The sequence below is a fragment of the Jaculus jaculus genome, chromosome 5 (assembly GCF_020740685.1).
Source record: "Jaculus jaculus isolate mJacJac1 chromosome 5, mJacJac1.mat.Y.cur, whole genome shotgun sequence".
In the NCBI taxonomy this organism is placed as follows: Eukaryota; Metazoa; Chordata; class Mammalia; order Rodentia; family Dipodidae; genus Jaculus; species Jaculus jaculus.
In genome coordinates, this window is record NC_059106.1 from 92,832,343 (window position 1) to 92,854,119 (window position 21,777).

The following is a 21,777-nucleotide window of genomic DNA, read 5'->3' on the forward strand; positions in this document are numbered from 1 at the left end:
GTCATAAGCCAGATGCACAAGGTGGCACATACATCTGGAGTTCATTTGCAGTGGCTAGAAGCCTTGATGCACCCATTCTCTCTCTCTCTCTGTCTCTCTCTCACTCTGCCTCTTTCCCTCTCTCAAATAAATAAATAAATAAAAATAAAACAAAATATTTTTAAAAAATTATGTGTGTCAAGAGTACATGAGTTACCGGCAGAGTACATACCTCATCCTTGACAGATGTGAGTGAATTCCTTCCCTATTCCTGTAGGCTGCCCCAGCCAGACTGATTTTGGAGAAGTGGCTGTTTAAGAAGAAGGATTCAAGTGTGCTTGCTCCTCAGGATTGGGAAATGATCTCATTGTGACTCAGTTATTTAAGGTGAAGGAAAGGAACATAGGAATTTTTTTTTTTTTACAAAGTATTTTCAGTGTTTATCTCCTTCTTGGGATTGAAGAAATACTTTTTCAAAGAATAGCCTCAGTTTCCAAGGCTCACTTTTCCCTCACATGACATTTCAGTCACTTGCATGCTTGCTGAAGGATCAGCTGCAAAGTCTGTGGTTTCCTGTGCACATTTCTAATAATATTTATACAGACCATTACTTAATGAAACATATAAATATTTATCATACAGAACAGCCTTTTGATCATAATAAGTAGGGGTTAATATTTAGCACAGCTCATGCTGGGGATGTGGAAGGATGCTGCCTCAGCCCTTCACTGAGATGTTGGGTTTATCTCAGGGCTCAGGTGCAGCCCAGCTTGAGTTTCTCTCAATTATTTTTCTCTCTTGACCATGTAAAGCCCATGGCCCTATTTCTCTGCCTAACTTTGCACCCTTAACACCTGCTTTTCTTTTTAAAGCATGCATCTTTGCCTAAAAATAATGAAACAATATCTAAGTTCCAACCCCCACCATTCATAATATGGGTTTTGGAGCCATACCAGCTATCCCAACCTCTCTGTGTCTGTGGTGTAGAACTAGCTTCATCCAGAACACCTGAGCTTGCTTTACTAGGAAACCTGGCTCCCACTACCCACCTCACAGGGTTGTTGGAAGGAGTAATCATATGAAATCATAATGCCATCTGGGTGATTTGCACACCAGTTGCTGTGCTGTTGATGTTGTTACTGAAGAAGCTAACAAAGGGCTCCATTTTAAGTCCTAGTTTGGTGTTGAAACAGTCCTGAACTTGATGCTGAAGTTGAGGTCCAAATCCTGGTACTGTCCTTTAAACTGCCAGTGTGACTTTTCCAGTGACATTTAAATGGTGAGAGCTTTACTGATCTCATTGATTGAATTTTACTGGTGAGATGAGCACATACTGGAAATGAGCTATATCAGGATCCTAACCCCTTTATTCTACAAAACACTATAAAAGGGAATAATGTTTTCCATATTTCTTTAGTTTTTCCATCTGTGACATACTGGTTGAATAAGATTGAAGTCCAGAAGACAGCTGACAGCACTTACGACTAAGGCATAAAGGGCAGAGGATCAGTGCCAGTCTTCTGGCAGAGATTTTGGTTTCAGGGAAGCTGGCTGCTCAGGACTCAGGCTTGCTGGCTTGCAATTTCCAGGTGTGGAAACAGCCTCCCAGAGATTATGTAAGATCACAGTGTTTGTGAACCTGAACTGTTCAGTTAGGATCTTTCAGACAAACATTAACTGGGAGGTTTGCATTTATTCTTGTGGAGAAATGATTCACTGGCTTCTGTTGGGTGCCATTTTTTCCTGGAGGATGCCATGGTGATAAATGGTAGAAGCTGTTGGTTTGCTGGCAGAGGGCACTCTGGTGTAATGGAAAATCAGTCTCTGAACACTGATAGCCTTATTTATGGGTTAGCTAATTGTAGGCACAGTAGTCATGGGTTCCTCGCAAAGCACTGACAAAACACCATTTAATAATGGGAGAATATTAGAAGGCAATAGAGCATCTTAAACAAGGTTAGGGCTTTGAGGTGAGGTACAGGTTCAGTATCTTAATACTTATGTGAACTATTGGATCAAATTGTTTTTCCTAGCTAGACCACATTGATGAAGCAGGGATCTTGATAGCTGTAGTTTTCAATGGTGGTTATCAGGTTTTGTCTGCACAGGTAAGGGCCCTGGGCCACTGAGGGTTAAACTGGGCCTGAGTTGCCAGGCATGACCAAGGGCCCCTGGGCTATAGGAGGCCACTCCCTCCCCAGCTCTGGAACACCTGGACATCCTGATAAGACTTAGGCTTCCCTAATAGCCTTGTGACCTTTGGCCAGTTGCCTAGGAAATTCCTTATATGGTATCAGCCAGCCTCCTTCACACAGCCAATCCACCTGCAACCCATACCTCCTCCTGCCACTACATAGATCACCTGACTCCCTATGTGCCAAAATGAACGTCTGTATATGCCAACTAGGCATCGACAAGCAACCTTTGAACCCATCAATCCCCTTAGGACCCTCTTCCTGCTCACTCTTAACTGATTATTAAAACTCAGTCTCCTGACAAATAAACGAGCTGTTCTCTGAAACTGTCTCCTGGGGGTTTCTTCCCATTGCACTCATGGTCAGTCAAGACCCTGCTCCACAGTTGCATGGACACTTCCAGGGAGCCTGACACAATGGCCTCCTGAGGAATCAGGGACCCCACAAGGTTTGATGTGGCACTGTAAGCAGACTGCTTAGCAGAACATCACATGTGTAGCAAACATGCTACCTTTTGATATTCCCCCAGTGATGGGTTCTAAAGATACCTATTCCTTTCACTTAGTCACAAGGACTTGAGTTCCTATTATGAGCCAGGAACTAGGCTCCCTATGGGTACAGTCATAGCTGGAGTTAACTATCATAGCTATGCTGCATTCTCCACATGAGGGAAAGGCTCCCCTGACGGCAAGCTTTCACCTGGATTAAAAAACCAGAACTGGCACAAACCCACAGCAGTTCAAGAGTAGAAATCTGCCTCTTTGACTTTGCTGGAATGGAAACAGAATGCCTGGGTGGTAGGTGGTAATATGATGCATTATGCACAGTGCAGAAGAAGATGGGCTCAGATGTAAGGAACCCAGACCTGAGTACGTGGGTTAGCTCTGTGGGGGAATCTCTTTCCTCACTGTTGGCAGAGAGAAGCATGGCCAGGTCTAGGTATGCCGGAAGGTCTGTATAGATTTTTCATTTCATACTTATTTCCTACTTTTGTCCTAGGTTTATGTTAGTCTTATAAAGTTCTAACTTAGGGTAGAGAACTGTTGGCATGCTGGAACCCATGGTAAGAAGCAGCTTCCCTGGGCCTTTAGGATAGTGAAGAACAAGAGAAGCAATCCGAAGTAAAGCAATATATGTGTGGCTGGTGGAGAGCAGGCCAGGCAGCTGGTTGGGGCCATCTTCCTCCTGTCTGCAGCTAGAGAAACTGAGGAAGATTTGGGACACACTATTCTCCTTGTGTTGTCAGTGGCCATATCCTAGCTGGGTGCCTGGTGCTAGCAGCCCTGAGTGCAAACTACACTGTTATTTCATTTCATATGCCACAAAGAAAGAATGCTACCAGTTAATTGTAAGATGCCATTGAATGCAAGAATCACCTTGATTTCAGTTAAACAAGAGTATCTTATAGTTATTAAAATGTGGTCATAAACATTTAAGAAAAAATTAAATGAATGTAGAATGAGGTCTACAGAGAATGGAATAAGTGAGCATATGAATAGATATAGTATTGTGCCTGCTTTATGATGACAGAGGTCATATAAGTCAGTGGGCACACCATGTAGCATGGACACAATTCAGGCTCTGCTCTGTTCTATAGGTGTGAACGATAGTGAAATCGCCTTGTGTGTATCTCAGATTGTATTCCTGTTTTGTGACACATGACTATATAATTGCAAAATTTAGAAATTTCAACTTAAAACTTGACTTGATGCATCCTTGCTTTCTATTGATTCAGTAGCTAATTCAGTAAATAGTTATTGAAAACCAGTGATATTCCAGATGCTGGAGGAACTGGGTGTATAGCGATCAGTATGTTTCTATTTTCAGGCTTGGGCCAGTAAGGGAGAAAAACATAGAAACAGGCAACCACAAAGTAAGCACAAAGCATTGCATTGGTAGAATTTGTATGTGTGCAAAGAACAGGGTACTTGGAAGTCTTCCTCAAAGAGACAATGGCTGGTCTTGGTCTTCAAGCTTAATCCATGCTCACTTGACCAGCAGATGAGTAGAGAAAGGAAAAGGAAATTATGGACAGGCTGGTGGCTGTGCAGAGTATTGTGCCTGCTAGGAATGCGAGGATGTCTGGAGTAGAAAGGGCAGGCCTGTGGTAGTTGGGGTGAAAAGAAGCTTGTGGAGGGCCTGACGTTGTGTGCTGTGCTGTGCTGAGGGCCTCAGCTTCCCATACCTTGATGCAATGGTGTCTTGAGAAAAGGCACAGTGAAAGAGTCACTGGGAGAAATCAGGGAGGGTGGACAAGGGTGACTTTTGCTTCAAATACAACTGTTCTTCTGTACAGTTTGGTTTGGTTTAGGATTTCATCTTTGTTGGGGAATGGCATGAAGAAAAGGTACTCCTGCTGAGTGAATGATCTGAAAGCTAGTGCTCATGATTTGTTTACTCCCCAAAGGAGGAAAGCCAGGGGAGATGGGAACCCATCATCTGAGGCCTAGTAGTCCTCTGAAATGTGGGGAGGAAGCCAATGCTGTTATTGTCACCTCCCCATTTTATTCTGCCTCAGAGTCAAAAAGGAGAAAACAGAGTTGGGAAATCATTGTGATTAAGTCAGAAACAACCACTTTAAAAAAAATTTTTTTTTTGGTGGTTGTTCATTTTTTTTAAATTTATTTGAGAGTGACAAACACAGAGAGAAAAGCAGATAGAGAGAATGGGCATGCCAGGGCCTCCAGCCAGTGCAAACAAACTCCAGACGCGTGTGCCCCCTTGTGCGTCTGGCTAACATGGATCCTGGGGAATCGAGCCTCCAAACGGGGTCCTTAGACTTCACAGGCAAGTGCTTAACCAGTAAGCAATCTCTCCAGCCCAGAAACAACCACTTTTAATGAAGGATTTTTCTTTTTGCTTTGTTTTTATTGAAGTAAATATTCAGGAAGCAATAACTGAACATCTGCTAGTTGACATGTTTTAGAATCCCCAAGTGTGTTGTGGCAAGAGAAATGTTATCTTTCTGAATTTGAAGGGCACAGAGTACTAATCAGATTAAAATTAGACTCTGGGCGCTCCTTGCCCAGCTCACAGCTGCACGTGTACCAGTGTAGTTCTCTGTCTGGAGGCTGCATGAACTAAAAGATAAGGCTGGTCTTGAGGATGAAAGCCTATGAGAGCCTGGTGTCAGGTGGGCTCATCTGATCAAAGAGCCAAGGGATTCCTGGGGCTCTGGTCAGATTTCCTTGTAACACACCAGGGGTCAGCAAGGAAAACAGATGGTCTAAGAGATTCTTGGTCCTGTCTCTTCTGGGTTTCTCCCAATTCCCAGTCACTTAATGACATGGCTATGATATATTTGCCTCATTTTCAAATCACTGTTGCAAGCTTTTGCAGAAGAAAGGAAAGAGCTCAAGACTTGGGATTCCCAGTTGGGTGAGTTTTGGTCTAGGCTGCCTCAGTGAGGGTGGATAAATTCCTTCACTTTTAAGAGTTTGTGGTGTCTTCATGGTGACAAATGTTTGATATTCATAGCATGAAACAAAGTCACTTTCATTTTAGAATCTCTCATTAATAACCTATACAATGGAGATTTATTCATCATCTGTTATGGTGAAGAGTAGAAGGAGTGTTCATACTGCTCCCACAGTTTTGTACATAATTGATGCTGATAGCTAAGCTATTGCATGTTTGACTGGGAAGATGACATTCCATTTTTTGTGCCATGGTTACTATCTAGTTGATGCAAATCCACGAAGAACAGGTTCATCTCTATTGGCTCCACCTCTTTCTCCTATGCACCTCTTCTTGGTTCTGAGGGCAACTTTGCTTAACTCACTATGTAATTACATTTCTGACTTCTAATAAGTAGGGTGCCATGTGCAATGTTGTGCCTTTCTTGTGCTTAGTGTTTACATTTTTGTTGGACAGATAAATAATAAATAGTTATCACACAGGTAGCTATAGTACTTCTTTTTGGCCATTTTCAAGATGTTTTGTGGCTGTCTGTGCAAGTTCAATAGTATTCACATTTTATTGTTGTTGCTGCTGATTTTCTTCATCAGTACATAATGTATTTTCATCATAGTCTGCTCTTCTGCTACCATTGCTCTCTCTTGCTCCCAATCCACCATACCCCATTCTTACCTGTTCATTGTTCTAACCAAACCCTCTATGGTTTTGATGAGTATGTTTATATTATTTTTGTCTCCATAAGCTATGATGACTTGTTGAGGAGACCAATATTGTGTAGTTAGTGACAGCTGCTGAGAGGACATGACTGCAAGAGCCACTATATGTGTGGAATGCAGAGTTCCAAAACACTTCCCTGCTCATTTTATGCCTCTTACATTCTTTCTTCTACCTCTTCTTCAATATTTCCCAAGCCTTGATGTATATGTGCTGGTCTTCTGGGCCTCCCTGACTAACAGGTCACTGGGAGGTTTTCCTCCCTAGGCACTTGAATCTTCTTCTAGAAACCTATGGCTTAAGTGTTATTTTTAATTATCTAACAAAGAAGTAGGTTGTCATATGGCTTATTCATATCATCATTATTGTTGGTTAAATCTCCAAACTCTTCTGTCTTCCCTTTCCTGATCCCCCTTAGATCTTTCTGACTCCAGTATTCTGTCCCTCTGCCAACATATCAGCTATCTCTTCCTCTTAAACCGTCCCTCTTCTTCATCCCTCACAGCCCCTTTCTACCTCCTTGGCTTCTAGTATAGACTCTTTCTCCATATTACATGCAAATCTAAACATTCAATATTAGTATCCACATATGAGAGAATGTGTTTCATTTATCTTTCTGTACCTGAGTTACCTTACTTAATATAGCTTTTTCCAGGTTCATCCATTTTCTTTACAGCTGAATAAAACTCTGTTGTGTACATGTACCACATCTTTATTATCTGTTCAACAGTTTATGGATGTCTAGGTTGATTTTATTTTCTTGGTTGATTCCTATTGTAAATAGAGCAGCAATAAATTTGGATGAGCTAGTGGCTTTGTAGTAAAGCATAAAGTCCTTAGGGTGTATACCCAGGAATGGTTACAGCTGGGTCATATAGTAGACGTGTTTTTAACTTTTTGAGGAACCTCTACACTAATTTTTATAGTGGCTGTACCAATTTATACTCCCACCAACAATCAACAAATGTTATTATTTTCACTACACCCTCACTAGCATCGATTGCCATTTGATTTTTTTTTTTTTTTTTACTAATAGCCATTCTGACCAGACTGTGATAGAATCTGAAAGTAGTTTTATCTTGCATCTCTCTGATGGCTAAAGATGTTAGACATTTTTGAAAAGGTATTTTTTGGCCACTGTATTTCTTCTTTTGAGAACTCTATGTTCAGTTCCATGGCCCATTTTTTGATTGAGTTGTTTTTTAATTGTCTCTTTGGGTTCTTTATATATTCTAGATGCTAATCCTATATTAGATGTATAGTTGGTGAAGATTTTTTTCACATTCTGTAGGTTGTCTCTTGAGTGGCTTAAAGATTACTTTGATGTTTAGTAGCATTTTTTATCTCATGAGATCCCACATACTGATTGTTTGCCTCATTTTCTGAGCTATGCCTGTATCTTAAAATAGACTCCCTACTTTTTCCTTTATTTACTTCAGGATTTCATGTCTTATATTAAGATCCTTGATTCATTTAGAGTTAATTTTAGTGCATGTTGAGAGATAAGGGTCTTAATTTTACATGTAGATACCCAGTTGCTCCTTGGTAATAAAGCCTACTTGATCAGAGTGGATGATCTCTTGATATGTTGTTGAATTTGGTTTGCACATTTTTATTGAGAAGTTTTGTGTCTATGTTCATCAAAAATATTGCTCTATAGTTTTATTTTTTCGTTGTATCTCTATCTGGTTTTGTTATTAGTGTAATGCTAGCTTTATAGTAGAAGGCAATGAGCACTTATTCCTTTTATATTTTATAGAATAATTTGAAAACCAATGGTTTCAGTTCTTTAAATGTCTGATAGAATTCTGCAGTGAGCCCTTCTGGACCTAGACTTTGGTTGATTGGGGCATTTTTACTTACTGATTTAGTCTTATTGTTATAGACCTGTTTAAATTATTTATCTCATCTTGATTAAACTCTGTTAAGTCATGTGCATTGAGAAATTTCTATTTCTTTAAGATGTTCCAATTTTGTGGATATAGGTTTTTAAATTTATATATTAATGTATTTGAAAGAGAGAAGAGAAGAGGTGAGAGAGAGAGAGAGAGAGAGAGAGAGGTCGGGCACATAGGGGCCTCCTTTTACTGGAGATAAACTTCAGATTCATGCACCAATTCGTGCATCCAGCTTTCATTTTGGTACTGGAAAATCAAACCTAGGGCATTAGGCTTTGCAAACAGGTGACTTTAACCACTGCACCATCTTTATTTCCCTGGAATATAGTTGTTTTTTCCCTTTATTTTGAAAAAAGAGTATCGCTGTAGCCAAAGCTGTCCTGGAACTCAGTTTGTAGCTTCAGGCTGACCTTGAACTCACAGAGAGCCTCCTATCTCAGCCTCCCAAGTGTTGGGATTAAAGGCACACACCACCACACATGGCTTTGGAATAAATGTTTTTAAGTATTTCCTTATGATTCTCTTTTATTTGTTTTTGTTTTTCTTTTTGTAATGCCTCCTTAAAAAGAAAATTTAATCTTATTCATTTGGGTCTTCTATCTTGGTTAAATTGTCTAAGAGTTTGTCAGTCTTGTCTATCTTTTCACAAAACCAACTCTGTTTTTATTTATTCTTTTAATGCTTTTTTTAAAAAATATTTTTAGAAGCCAGGTGTGGTGGCTCACACTTTTTTAAAAAATTTTTTTATTTATTTATTTGAGAGTGACAGACAGAGAAAAAGACAGATAGAGGGGGAGAGAGAGAATGGGCGCGCCAAGGCTTCCAGCCTCTGCAAACGAGCTCCAGATGCATGCGCCCCCTTATGCATCTGGCTAACGTGGGACCTGGGGAACCGAGCCTCGGATGGGGGTCCTTAGGCTTCACAGGCAAGCGCTTAACCACTAAGCCATCTCTCCAGCCCATCTTTTAATGCTTTTTACAGTATCTATTTCATTGATTTATCCTTTGATTTTTATTATTTATTTCCATCTGGTACTTTTAGATTTGATTTGTTTTTCTGAAGTTTTCAGGTTTGTCACAATTTTTTAAAGATACCTCTCTTTTTGTAACATGTGCATTTAGAGATATAAACTTCCCTCTTAGGACTGACTTCCATCATTGTGTTCCATAGGTGTTTTTGTATGTTACCCTTTCATTTTAATTTAATAATAGGAATTTTTGAACAGTTTTATAGTTTACTATTGTATTATCTATTCTCCAGGAGTTTGTGTATTTTCTTTATTTTATCTTGCTGATTTCTAGCATTATTACATTTTGGGTCACATAAAGTACATGGAATCATTTGAGTTTTCCTAAATTTTTTTAATACTTGCTTTGTGTTCTAATATATCATCTGTTTTAGAGAAAGTTCTATGAGCTGCAGGGAAGATCATGTATTCTATAGTGTTTGGATAGAATGTTCTTTTGGCTTCTTTTAATGTATGACATCATTTAAAGCCCCTATATCTCTGCTTATGTTTTGTCTGGATGACCTGTCTATTGGTGATAGTGGGGTATTGAAGTCACCCACCATTTTTGTGTTGTGACTTATCTCAGACTTTATATATGGCAGATTTTATTTTATAAAATTAGATACATCTGTGTTTGGTGTTCGAGTTTATTCATGAGTTCATTCATGCTTTTATATGTATCTTTAGTTCTTTGTTCATATTTCTAATCATTCTTTTGAGCTTTTTGTCTAGAGTTTCCTCTAGATAGCTTTCATAGGAGTCCCCTAGTATTGGACTGGTATTTCCTTTTTTTTTTTTAATTAATTAATTAATTTATTTATTTGAGAGCGACAGACACAGAGAGAAAGACAGATAGAGGGAGAGAGAGAGAATGGGCGTGCCAGGGCTTCCAGCCTCTGCAAACGAACTCCAGACGCGTGCGCCCCCCTGTGCATCTGGCTAACGTGGGACCTGGGGAACCGAGCCTCGAACCAGGGTCCTTAGGCTTCACAGGCAAGCGCTTAACCGCTAAGCCATCTCTCCAGCCCTGGACTGGTATTTCTTAAGGGAGACATATTGACTTCGCTTTTTGTGGTACCCTGAAACTTACCCATCTGGAGACAGTGCATCAGTAAGATCTTTCTGACACATCTGTGCTTAGTAAGTGCTTTTAAAGATTCTTGACGTTACTTTGTGTTCTTTGCTCTGCATTGTTCTTTATATTTCTTATGTCTTCTGCTCTATTTTGTGGAGTCTGGAGTTCTGTGCTGAAGATACGTGTACTGCATTGTGAGTAGAATAGGTGAAATGGTATCAATTTAGTTGCCACTGAGGTGGAAGCACACTCATGTTTCTGCCAAAATGGAAGACCACTGGATACCCCTTTTGTCCTGAGGGGAGTTACTGAAGGCAATGTGGATTCTGAACCTCAGCACAAGTCATAACCCAGTTGCAGGTAGCCTATGCCCATGTTGTAGAGTTGAGAATTCCTGAGATTTGAGGTGCTTGAAATGAATGTGATATGCAGCTATTACATCACATGTGTACACCTTAGCATGGTGAGGAAAAAAGGATGTGTGTAGATCCCTGTCATGTCCGAATCACAATGGTAAGTCTTGAGGGTTCTTGTGAGTGGAGGGGTGGAGTGAAGATGTACCAATTTATTCCCAAACCTTCTGTCTTTCTGCATCACAATGTGTGGTGGTAAGGGTGTGCACAGGTGAAGGGTTGCATGGAGTAGATTTGTGTTTTTCCCCATCTGTCTGTCCCTCCATGTCACAATGGTGAGTAGTGTGGGGGAGGAGCAGGAGTAGAGGATTAATGCCCTTTCCAACCTGTTTATACCTTTATATCACAATCACTTTTTAATATTTGAAGTTTCATGCATGTATACAGTGTATTTTGTTCCTTCCACTTACTATATCTCTTTGCTTTTCTCGTCCATTAAAACCCTACATCTAACTACACTTTTTAAAAAATACATTTTTGACCCACTAATTTAAAGTAGGTTTTCTTGCATTATTATGTATTTGATGTTATTTCCTGGAGAATGGGCAGTCCTTGAGTGGCTATATCACTGAAATACATGACTTCCCCTTCCCCCAGCAATCATCAGTTTCCACTGTTTATTCTGGGAGGTGTGCATTCTTATTTGTGCTGAGATATTGACAGACTCAGCTGTGTACAAAAATCCATGTCTTCTATGAGTCCATGAGTGTAGGGACTTTGTCATATCCGGAAGACAGCATTCTGCAGCCCTACTTCTAATCTCCTGCTCTTACATTCTTTCTATCCTTTCTTCCACCAGTTTCTCTCAACGTTGGAGGGTGTTGCTTGTGTATCATGTTTAGGGCTAAGCACATACTAGTTGGTTATTCTTGGTAACTTTGTTATCTCTTTCACATGGTTTTGTACTTGTTCACCACAGGTGGAAGGACACAATGTATGGAGGAGACCAGGAGCCAGGCCGTTACTATGTGGGTATTGATGTTGGAACAGGCAGTGTTCGCGCGGCTCTAGTGGACCAAACAGGAATCCTTTTGGCTTTTGCAGAACAGCCAATTAAAATGTGGGAACCTCAGTTCAACTACCATGAGCAGTCTTCTGAGGACATCTGGGCAGCATGCTGTGTTGTCACAAAGGTATGAGCACAACTGTGGCGTTCTATATGCTTATTTTGTGTCCCCCTAGTTGTAACTGTGCTGGGGGTAATTTGGGTCCCATCATTATGCACTGTGCTAGGGTAATTTATATCTCCCTAGTCATGCACTTGTAACTTGTTTCCCCCTTTAGTACAGAGTGCTTGGATAACTTGTGCCAACTTGATCATGCACTAGTGTCTACCTGGTGTATAAACTGTGCTGGAGTAACTTCAGATGCAGACTGAGTGACAAGTTGGATTTGTCTTGAAACAAACAGTCTGGTTTCTGAGATTGATAGCAGAACTGATAGGATGATTACTGTAGAGGGTAACTATGGCTGGAGCTAACCTAGAGGAAGACTTAAGAAGACAGGTTAGAAAATATGGGTGCTTGAGATATGGGGATATAGAAATTGTAACTAAGAGTTATAGTTAACCCCTGATGTGCCTCTATTTTATGTAAAATGTGTTTATGTACATTGTGTAGTTGAATCATGTAGTGGTCTGAATCATATATGCCATGTAAACTCAGGTGTTTTGAATGCTTGGTTCCCAGCTGATTACAGTGTGGGAGGTGGAGCCTGTCTGGAGTAGGTATGTTATTGGGGGAAGTGCTTAGGGTTGCTTTAGCCAGCTGCACTCGGCTAGAGTTCAGCTCGTTTTCTTGCTGTTTTCAATCCTATAGTAGCAAGATGATGTCCATCATCTGATTATGCCATCTTTCCCTGCTATCATGGAGCTTCTTTTAAGACTATAAGTCAAAATAAAAACTTTCCTCCTATTAGTTGCTTTTGGTCAGTCAGGTGTTTTATCCCAGCATTGAGAAGGTAACTGCAACATAAAATTGGTACCAGAGGAATGGGGCTGTTTTTGATCAAAATCAGATTGTGTGGCTTTTAATCTTTTGGAACTGATTTATAGGAGGAATGAAGAAGGATCTAAAACCTTGGCCTTAGATGCTTAGAGTACTATAAGCAGAGTTTGATGGACTATTTTTGTCAGAGTTGAGAGACCTAAATGCAGAAAGAACTGTGGACTATTTAGGATTGGCTTGGGCTGGGGGTGGGGGAGAGTGGAAGAACTTTGTCTGAACTGAGCTAGAAGCAGTTTGTATGAAAGGTTTACTGTGTTCTGACTGTGTTCATGAGAACTTGTACAAGGTCAATTTTAGAAAAAAAAAAGGATTTATATGAGCAGATAGATATGGCACAGAAAGAAATGAAAGTTTTGGACTGGAGATAACACCTGTTCAGCTACTATTATTTGAGAAATGAGCACCATAGAGATTAAGCCAGCTATTCTGCACTTGGACATCAGGAAGAATACTGACTCTCTTGAAAGTAGGAAACCTGAATGCTGAAGGAGTGTCCTGCTCTTCAAAGAGAACAGAGAACTACCTGAGCTTATCCAGTTCATGCAATTGGTAACTGGCATCAGTTGGATAGGAACATAAGCATCTGAGTCATTAACAGTGAACTGTGTGTCCTATGAAGTGTACAAATGGGGAGACCTGAACTTTGGGCAGAGGGAATAGCATGAATAAGACACAGAAGTACAAAACTGTGGTGTGCTCAGAAAGCTGGGAGGCTGTGTCAGACTGGCTTCTCCATAGAAGGCCGTCACCAGCCCACCTTGAGTGGTCTTGGATTGGATTCAGCTTGTTGACTAGGGAAAGAAAGTGATGCTTATTCCTATTTAAGTTCTGTTTTTGCATTGACTTTCTGGCCTGGCCATCAGTAATAGCAGACATCCTTGTGTCTTTTCTTTCTCCAGAGGGAAAAATCTAAATCCTGAATTCCTTTTCTCCATGTTTCTATTTGAGGCCCTTCAATATTAATGAGGAGCTTAGTAATTTGCAGCTGGACAATTCCCCGTTCCATCTGTATTGATCAGTCTAGTTAAACTTTCATGAGCTCTGGGCTGCTGTTAGTGTCCCTGGAGAAGAAAGCTGAGAGAGTGCAGTGGGCTGCTCTGTCCATTATGCAGAAATAAAACAGGGGCACTTTTCTCTTCTGCTTGTTTAATTTTACTCTTTTCTCCCCCACCCTAGTCTCTGCCTGAATGAGAATCTTCTGCTCTTTGCCCTTGGGCCTCCTTTGTTCTTATAACATACAGCCTTTCTAGCCATTAAGGAAATTGTCAAGAAGAAAATATAATCCCCTGATGAAAAGCTACCTTAAAAGCTTGGTTTAATGGCAGATTTTTAATCATGTCATAGTGGCGGTCAGCTCATCATCATCAGAGCGCTGATGGCCACAGAAGTGCCATGGCTCAGTTCTCAGCAGTGTCTTGTGCTATAGCAAACCAGCATAAAGCTCGTGGGTCTGAGGTCATTCCTCTCACATGGAATATGGAGATGTGGCCATGTGCCAGAAGCAAGACCCATCTGCTCAGAACCTCATGAATGACTAAGAGAGCACAGAGCACACCACAGAATATGTATTCTGGGGCCATACTGCCTAGATTTGACATCCCTATACCAATATTGTTTATCTTGTGATATGGCACAAGTTTCCATTTATCGCCTCAGTTTTCTTATCTATAGAATAGAACTGATAATAGTCCCCACCTCCAAAGGGTCGTTGTGATGATTAAATGAGTTAACGTACATGAATTGTCCCAGCAGTGTGAGGAGTTAACTAGTCACTGCATTGACTGTGGTGGTACTGATAGCAGAAACCAGAAGCTTATGGAGAAGAGTGCATTTCTGAGGTAAAATACTAAGAGTCCATAATTCAGGGAGGCACTCCTGGGAACATTTACTGGCCCCCACCACCCTAGTTAGGGTTCTTTTAGTGTAGGACTTTGTGGCTCACTGCTGTAGGACAAAAGGTGGAGTCACTTCTCTCTGGCCTATCCTTGCTTTCTCATGGGCTCAGGGCATGAGAGCAGCTGGTTTGTTCCGATCACCAGGAATCATCTTTTCCTTTAGTTCAGTTAATAGGAACAATGATACTAATAGTAGTAATGATAGATGATAATGGTATTAACTTTGTTCTAAGTGCTAGGTTTGTTACTATGTAGCCTCACTGTATCATTATAACAAGTTTTTCAAGTGTTTTTTAAAGATGAAAATAAAAAGGTTTTGAAGTAGTTTAGTAACCAGGGCTCTGAGGTTATACTGGCCCCTGCTCCTCTGTAGGTGCTTCCCTTTGCTTCTCCAGCCTCAGTCCCTATCCATGATCCTTATTTGAAATGTGAATGGAGCAACATGAGATGTTTTAGGTAGCTACTCTGTGGGGACCAGTAGCTCACCCATTTACTTTTGCAACCATGAAGGATGGCAGTGCCTTTACTTGGCTACAGGGAACATGCGTGTCCTTAACATTGATAATTCTTTATTGGTTTTTTGAGGTAGGGTTTCACTCTAGCCCAGGCTGACTTGGAATTCACTACATGGTCTCAGGGCGGCCTTGAACTCACAGCGATCTTCCTACCTCTGCCTCCGGAGTGCTGGGATTAAAGGCGTGCACCACCATGCCCAGCTAAATGTGTGCCATTCTAAGAAGGCAGGAACATTACAGATTTGTGTTATCAAATAGTTTCCATTAGGAAGAAGATAAGCTGAAAGAATCAGTTACCAGTGGACATTGATTCAGTGCTATTGTTTCATTTATTAGGCAAACATATATGAGGTGCCTACTGTATGTTATGCTCTTTACACATGGGAACATACACAAAAGCCTACAATCTCTGCTTCTAAAGGCGAAATAACTTACTTTCGCAGAAAGAATGACAACAAAACCCAGACATGAAGCTAATAAAGCACTGCTTTTTTTCTAGGTTGTGTCTTTCAATATGACTAGTGGTTGTGGAGCAAAGAAGCTGCAGAGAAACTAGGCCATATGGGGTTGAACAGTAATGTTAACCTTTAACATTTAGAGAACTGTTATAATTTGCAAAACACCTTCATATGCATTTGATCATCTTATAGATAGATAGGGAGGGGTTGTTTTGTGATTTGATGGTTGAAGAGATACATTGACAGCCAGATATTTAAGTTACTTCCCCAAGACCTCCCAGGTAATAAGGATAAGCCTGGGTTCATATGGGTAAAATATATCACATTCTCTATTCCCAGCACCAAGCACCTGCATCTTCTGTCTACATTGTTTGGAGCTAAACTCATGTTTTCATGTTTGGTCCTCCTTCTCTGACCCATTCTCTTTGCAGCTAGAGTGATTTTTTTTTTTTTTTAATGCTAAACTGATTGTGTTACTCTGGCTTCTAACCTTCTGTAGCACTATACTTCTCTCTGGAGGGCATCCCTAAACTCAATGAAGTAAACATTTTCCTTGGTCCTAGTAGAACATTACATCCAAAATAAATCCTCAAAAAGATTTGACTCTACCACTTGCTGTTGCTTTCTCTTTGTCATTTGTGTATGTGTCCCTATGAGAGTTCACATTATCTGCTTTGTACAAAAATTATAGTTGTATGCTTCTCCACTCTTTACATTTTCTGCAAAGGTGTCCTGGTCCCATAGTACTGCAACCCCTGAATACTGTGTTCTCCCTCTGGGGTGCAGTCCTTATCTTCAAGAAACTGAGCTCAGAAAACCTGAGATTAGTGCAAAAATGGTAAAGCTGGATACAACAGGTTGCTGTTGAATACTGTATCTTGTGTTCGGTTCTACCCTGGAGCTGCACTGTGGTGGGAATATTACTGAATCTGCATTGTCTCTGTTATTTCCTCTTCTAGCTGACTGCAGGCCTGTGTGAACAGGGCATGCCCATGTCAGTGTGCACTCTGGGCACTGGGGCCACACAGCCAGTAGAAGTGAGAGCTGGCTCATTCATTCACTGGGTTCAAAGGAGATTGGAAGCAGCTGACTTACTCTAATAATAACTGCTGTGTATTGTGCTTTGAGTGCTAGGTATTCAGCTAGTTGTACTTTATGCTGATGAATTTGCTTAATAGCATTGGGAAACGAAAAGGATAAGTAATAATTTTGTGCAACCAAGGAAACTGATTATCTTACATCGCAAAGTCATAAAGCTATTAAATGACAGAGTCAGGTTTCAAATTCAGTCACTCTGTCCCCAGAGCCATTGATTGTAACCACCCTCTATTGATTTCTAAGCTAGTTAGAATGACATGCCTGGCAGAAAAATCATGCTCATAAGTGCTGTTAGTTCATGAACCAGCAAGCCAAGCAGGCAGTTGGTGTGGATGCATACTGTGTCTTTCTGTGAGGCTTAGTAATAGGGTGGTGAGGATTTGAACCCAGAGCTTTGCAGCTTGTCATGACACCATGTATCTTACCAAGAAACAGGCATGGTGACATTCATAAGCACAGGCGCAGGCCTTGAATATAGGTAAATCTTTTGGGCAACAGGAATCTTTGAAAGCAGAGGTGAGCAGTATGGTATGCCAGAAAGAATACAGCTCCAAGTTGGAGTTCTGGCTCTTTCCTCTTGACTATGGGACAAGGGCAGTTCTTAATTTTTCTGAGCCACCATCTACTTCTTTTTTATAAACTGAGTATAGTGAGTGTTTCTTTTAGTGGGATGTGTAAGGATTATGTGAGGTGACTTATGCAGAACATGTGACACAAAGTAGAAGCTTAATGCAGGGTGGCATTTTAATATATGTTGTCAATACTACTTAAAATTAACGATTTCTTAATTGAAAATCTGGAATAATCATGTGTGGCCTTTTTAAGGAGCATATTAAATAGTAAGAATAGAATCCTGGATTGCAAGCACAGTATCTCAAACAGGAAAAATAATTTGCCAATTTAAGATACACTTCCTAAATGAACTTGCTTTTGTGGGACTTAAAAGGAAAATGCCATGACATAAAATGGTAGAAAATGTTAGATTCTGGTCACTCATGCTTTAAAAAAAAGAAAGACCTAGAAATAAAAATAAAAATAGAGTTAACTAATATATCTGCTATTCTACAACTTAAATATTACACAAAGGAGAATTTCTTCTCCAGCTGTAGTTCTACCTTCAGAGGGAACTTCTATTAACAATTCATTGCATGATCTTTTGTAAAAAAATATTTATTCGTGCATGTGGGGGGTATACGGGTGCACCAGGATTTCTTGCCATTGCAATCAAGCAGGAGATGCATGCATCAATTATTATTATTATTATTTTTTTTGCATCAGCTTTATTTAGGTGAACTTTGGGCTGGTAGGGTTTGCAAGCAACCACCTTTAAGAACTGAGCCATCTCTAGCCTTCCTTATTTTCTTTTTAAAAAATATTTAGTTATTTATTTGTGTTGTATTCTGTGTATGTATGTGTGTGTGTGTGTGTGTGTGTGTGTGTGTGAGAGAGAGAGAGAGAGAGAGAGAGAGACAGAGAGAGACAGACAGACAGTAAAGGTACTCCAGGGCTTCCTGTTACTGTAAACAAACTCCAGACACATGCCACTTTGTGCATTTGGCTATATATAAGTACTGGGGAATTGAACTGACCATCAGCTTTGCAAACAAGCTTCTTTAACTGCTAAGCCATCTCCCCAGCCCACATGTTCTTTTATTTATTTACTTATTTTCAAGGAGAGATAGAGAAGGAGAGGGAATATTTAGGCATGCAAGGGCCTCTAGCTGCTGCAAATGAACTCCAGAAGCATGTACACTTCGTGCATCTGGCTTTTACTTGGGTGCTGGGGAATCAAACCCCAGGTCATTAGGCTTTGCAGGAAAGTGCCTTATTGTTGAGCCATCTCTCGAGCCCACATGTTCTTTTTTAGCCTTATTAGTATATCATGACAGTCTTCCTAGTTCATGTTTATAACTACTTGTTTTAAAACTGATAACAGCTTAGGGTACAACTTAACCATAAAATTTATTCAGTTTTTGCATGTGTGTAGTAGGTATGATGCATGTAGTGTGTGTGCACATGTGTACGTACAGATATGGTGCCCTGTACACACTTGTGGAGGCCAGAAGAGAACAGTGGTTTTCCCCCTCCATTCCTCATATGCTTGTTTCCTTGAGATAGCATTTCTTCACTGATTCCAGAGCTTGAAGTTTTCTCAAGCCCCAGTTATTCTGCATCTCTGCTGTTCCACCACAAAACTCTGAGATTACAGGTATGCATAGCCATGCCCAGCCATTTACCTAGATGTTGAGAAATCAAACTCGGCAGTCTCAGGCCCCACTAGGTCCTCATGCTTATGCAGGAAGTGCTGTTAATTGTTGGGCCATTTTCACCGCCACAAAGTTACTCATCCTAAGTGTCTAATTCAGTTATTTTAGTAAATTTGCATGTTCAGTCATCACCATCACCAATTGTGAAACACTTTTATAATTCAAAGAAAGTTCCCTTAGGTCTGTCTCCAGTCAATTCCTGGCCCTAGTAATAGGTTATCTCCTTCTCCTTTTTAGAGTTGAATGTTTGAGAAATTCCATGTAAATAGAATTATGCAAACACATTCTTTCATATGTGGCTCAGTGTTTCAGTGTGTTTCTAAGTTGTATCTACTATAGTTTGAATGTGAAATGTTCTTAGGGTTTCATGTCTTTGAGCACTTGGTCCCCAGCAAGTGGTACTGTTCAGAAAGGAGGCAGAACCTCTAGGATGTACAACCTCACTAAAGGAAGTGGCTCATTGTTGGCAGGCCTTAAGAAGTTATAGCCTAGCTCCACTTCTTGCTGTTTTCTTCTTCATGCCTGTGCATGCTATGTGACCATTTGCTTACTGTTACTCTTGCCATGTCTTCTCTACTGTGATGGACTATATCCCTGGAAGCTGTAAGCCACAATAAACCCTTCCCTAAGTTGCTTTTTATCATGCATTTGACCACAACAATGAGTCGAATAATTAATATACATATATTGTTGATTTCATCCTTTTACTTTGTAACTAGTACTTCAGTGAGTAGGTATACATACTGTATTTAGTGCCTGGTAAAACTATAATTATGAAAACTTGAGTTCAGATCCCCAGCACCCACATAAAATACTAGGATGGTAGTGAATGCTTGCAACCTCAGTGCTGGGGAGATGGAGATAGGCCAGATCTCTAGGGCTTGTTGGCTAAGTACTCTAATTGAACTGGTGAACTCTAGATTCACTGAGAGACTCTGCCTCAATGAATAATGTGGAAAGCAATTTAAGAAGATAGCCAACATTTACCTGTGGCTTACACACACATGTACACATGCACTCGCTCACACATGTGTGTGTCCCCATTGCATAAGGACAGATATATGCACAGCACACAAATCTACATCCCAAAAGACAAAAATACCCAAACAAAGACAATTTGATTTGACTCTAGTTTCAGTATGTTAGTCTGGTTATTGTTACCATAACAAAACTCCAGAGTCTAGCTGAGGTCTCAAGAAAGAAACGTTTATCTAGTTTCTAGTGCTGTAAGTTCAAGGGCATAGTGCTGGCTTCTGCTGGCTGTGGTGAAGTCTTCATGCAGATGGCATCACAGTGATAGGAGCAGGTGTGAGAGGGAGTGATCACAGGGTGAAAAAAGAAGCCAGGGAATGGGGAGGGCCCAGGCTTATTTATTTTATTTTATCTTTTATAAACAACCCTCTTGAGACAACTAAGTAGAGTCCTGTAAAAAAAATGCATCAATCACTTATGAAAGCAGCATGCCCCCACTGTCACTTGTTTATACCACTCAATTTGCACTGAGGATCAGCTTATAAAACATGAACTCTTGGGACACACACCATATCATGCTGTTCTGCTATGGATGTCAGTGTTACTGCCCTTTTTCATATTGTAAAATGTAATCATTATATCCCCAGTAGATCTAAAGTCGTAACTCTTTCTGAGCATCCCTCATAAGTCCAAGTCCAAGGTGTCCTCTCAGTGGTTAAAAAAGACTCAACAGAGAGCCCTTATAAAAGTACAAAGAAAGGGAAAAAAGGCAGGAAGGAAGGGAAGTAGGAAGGAAGGATGACAGATGATAGATGATAGGTAGATAGATGATAGATAAATAAGCAAGTTGCATGCAAGATACAATGGCAAGACAGGTGAAGGATGAGCAGTCTGATTGCAAAAGGGAGAAAAATAGGCCATCAGTACAGATGTTAAATCTTAAAGCTCCACCCAAGCATCCTGTGCCTACCATGGTGAGGGATGGGCACCCTCAGCCTCCAGAAGCCCTGTTCTTGATAAAATTACTAGTCACAGCTCACATGATTCTCTGCAGAACTGTCATTCCCTGACAGGCATTGCCATTACTGGCTGTCTAACTTTCCTGTGTCCCAGCTGCAGTTCCCTCCTATGGCTCCATTAAATAATTTTTGTGGATAGCTGTACTTTTGGCAAACTTATGCATGGGCTGCTGGGCCTTTCTTTAAAATCATAGTGGAAGCCACCTTGTGTACCAAGAGAACCAGCACCATATGGCCACCAGCAAGTTCTGCCATCATCAAGAGTCATACCAGGGCCTACTTAACCACTGGCTGCAGCTCCCCTGAAACTCTTTGTTGTCAAGTGGGAAGTAGAATCCTGAGGCAGCTCTGTGGCTCATGGGTTACTGAGCCCATGGAGCATGACCTGGGCTTGACCCGCACACACAGATTTCACCATCAGTGTCTGAGTCTCCTACAGCCAGATTGGCTTTGAATGTTTCTGAGATGGTCTCAGGCCCTTGCCTCTTTTGTACCATTTTCACTGTCTGCAGCAAACTCTTTAACAAGAAGTTAATCACACCCTTGTAGGCTTTTCCCACTATTCTTTCCCTAGTTAGGCTATGAATTTTTCCTAAAGCTATCCAGTCTCATTAGTCATTAAGGGAATATAAATGAAAATCACAATGGGATACCACTGTACACATATGAGAACACCTGTAGTCACAGGTGAGATTTCTGAAGTGGCCACTGTTTCCATTTGTACCTACAAATTTTGCAAGCTCTACTTCCCTCTCATTTCTCTATTATTTGGTATGTGGAGTTTACAGATTAATATGAAGGGATTGCCTTCTTAATGTTGAATTTTCTTCTTTGTGGATATGGTTT

At 40.6% G+C, this 21,777-nt stretch overlaps 1 protein-coding gene across 9 annotated transcripts in view; it reads left to right on the forward strand.

Moving 5' to 3' along the window:
- The window catches only part of Fggy (FGGY carbohydrate kinase domain containing), a 492,311-nt gene that overhangs the window by 23,307 nt on the left and 447,227 nt on the right, over nt 1-21,777 (forward strand). For 5 of the 9 annotated variants that reach the window (XM_045151276.1, XM_045151274.1, XM_045151282.1 and 2 more), the window contains one exon: nt 11,621-11,834. In XM_045151276.1, the coding sequence (XP_045007211.1) occupies nt 11,634-11,834 (201 nt within the window). In that variant the 5' untranslated portion in view covers nt 11,621-11,633. Of the gene's footprint in view, nt 1-5,533; nt 5,553-11,620; nt 11,835-21,777 lie in introns of those variants that run through there. The other 4 variants (XM_045151279.1, XM_045151280.1, XM_045151281.1 and 1 more) reach the window with 2 other exon arrangements.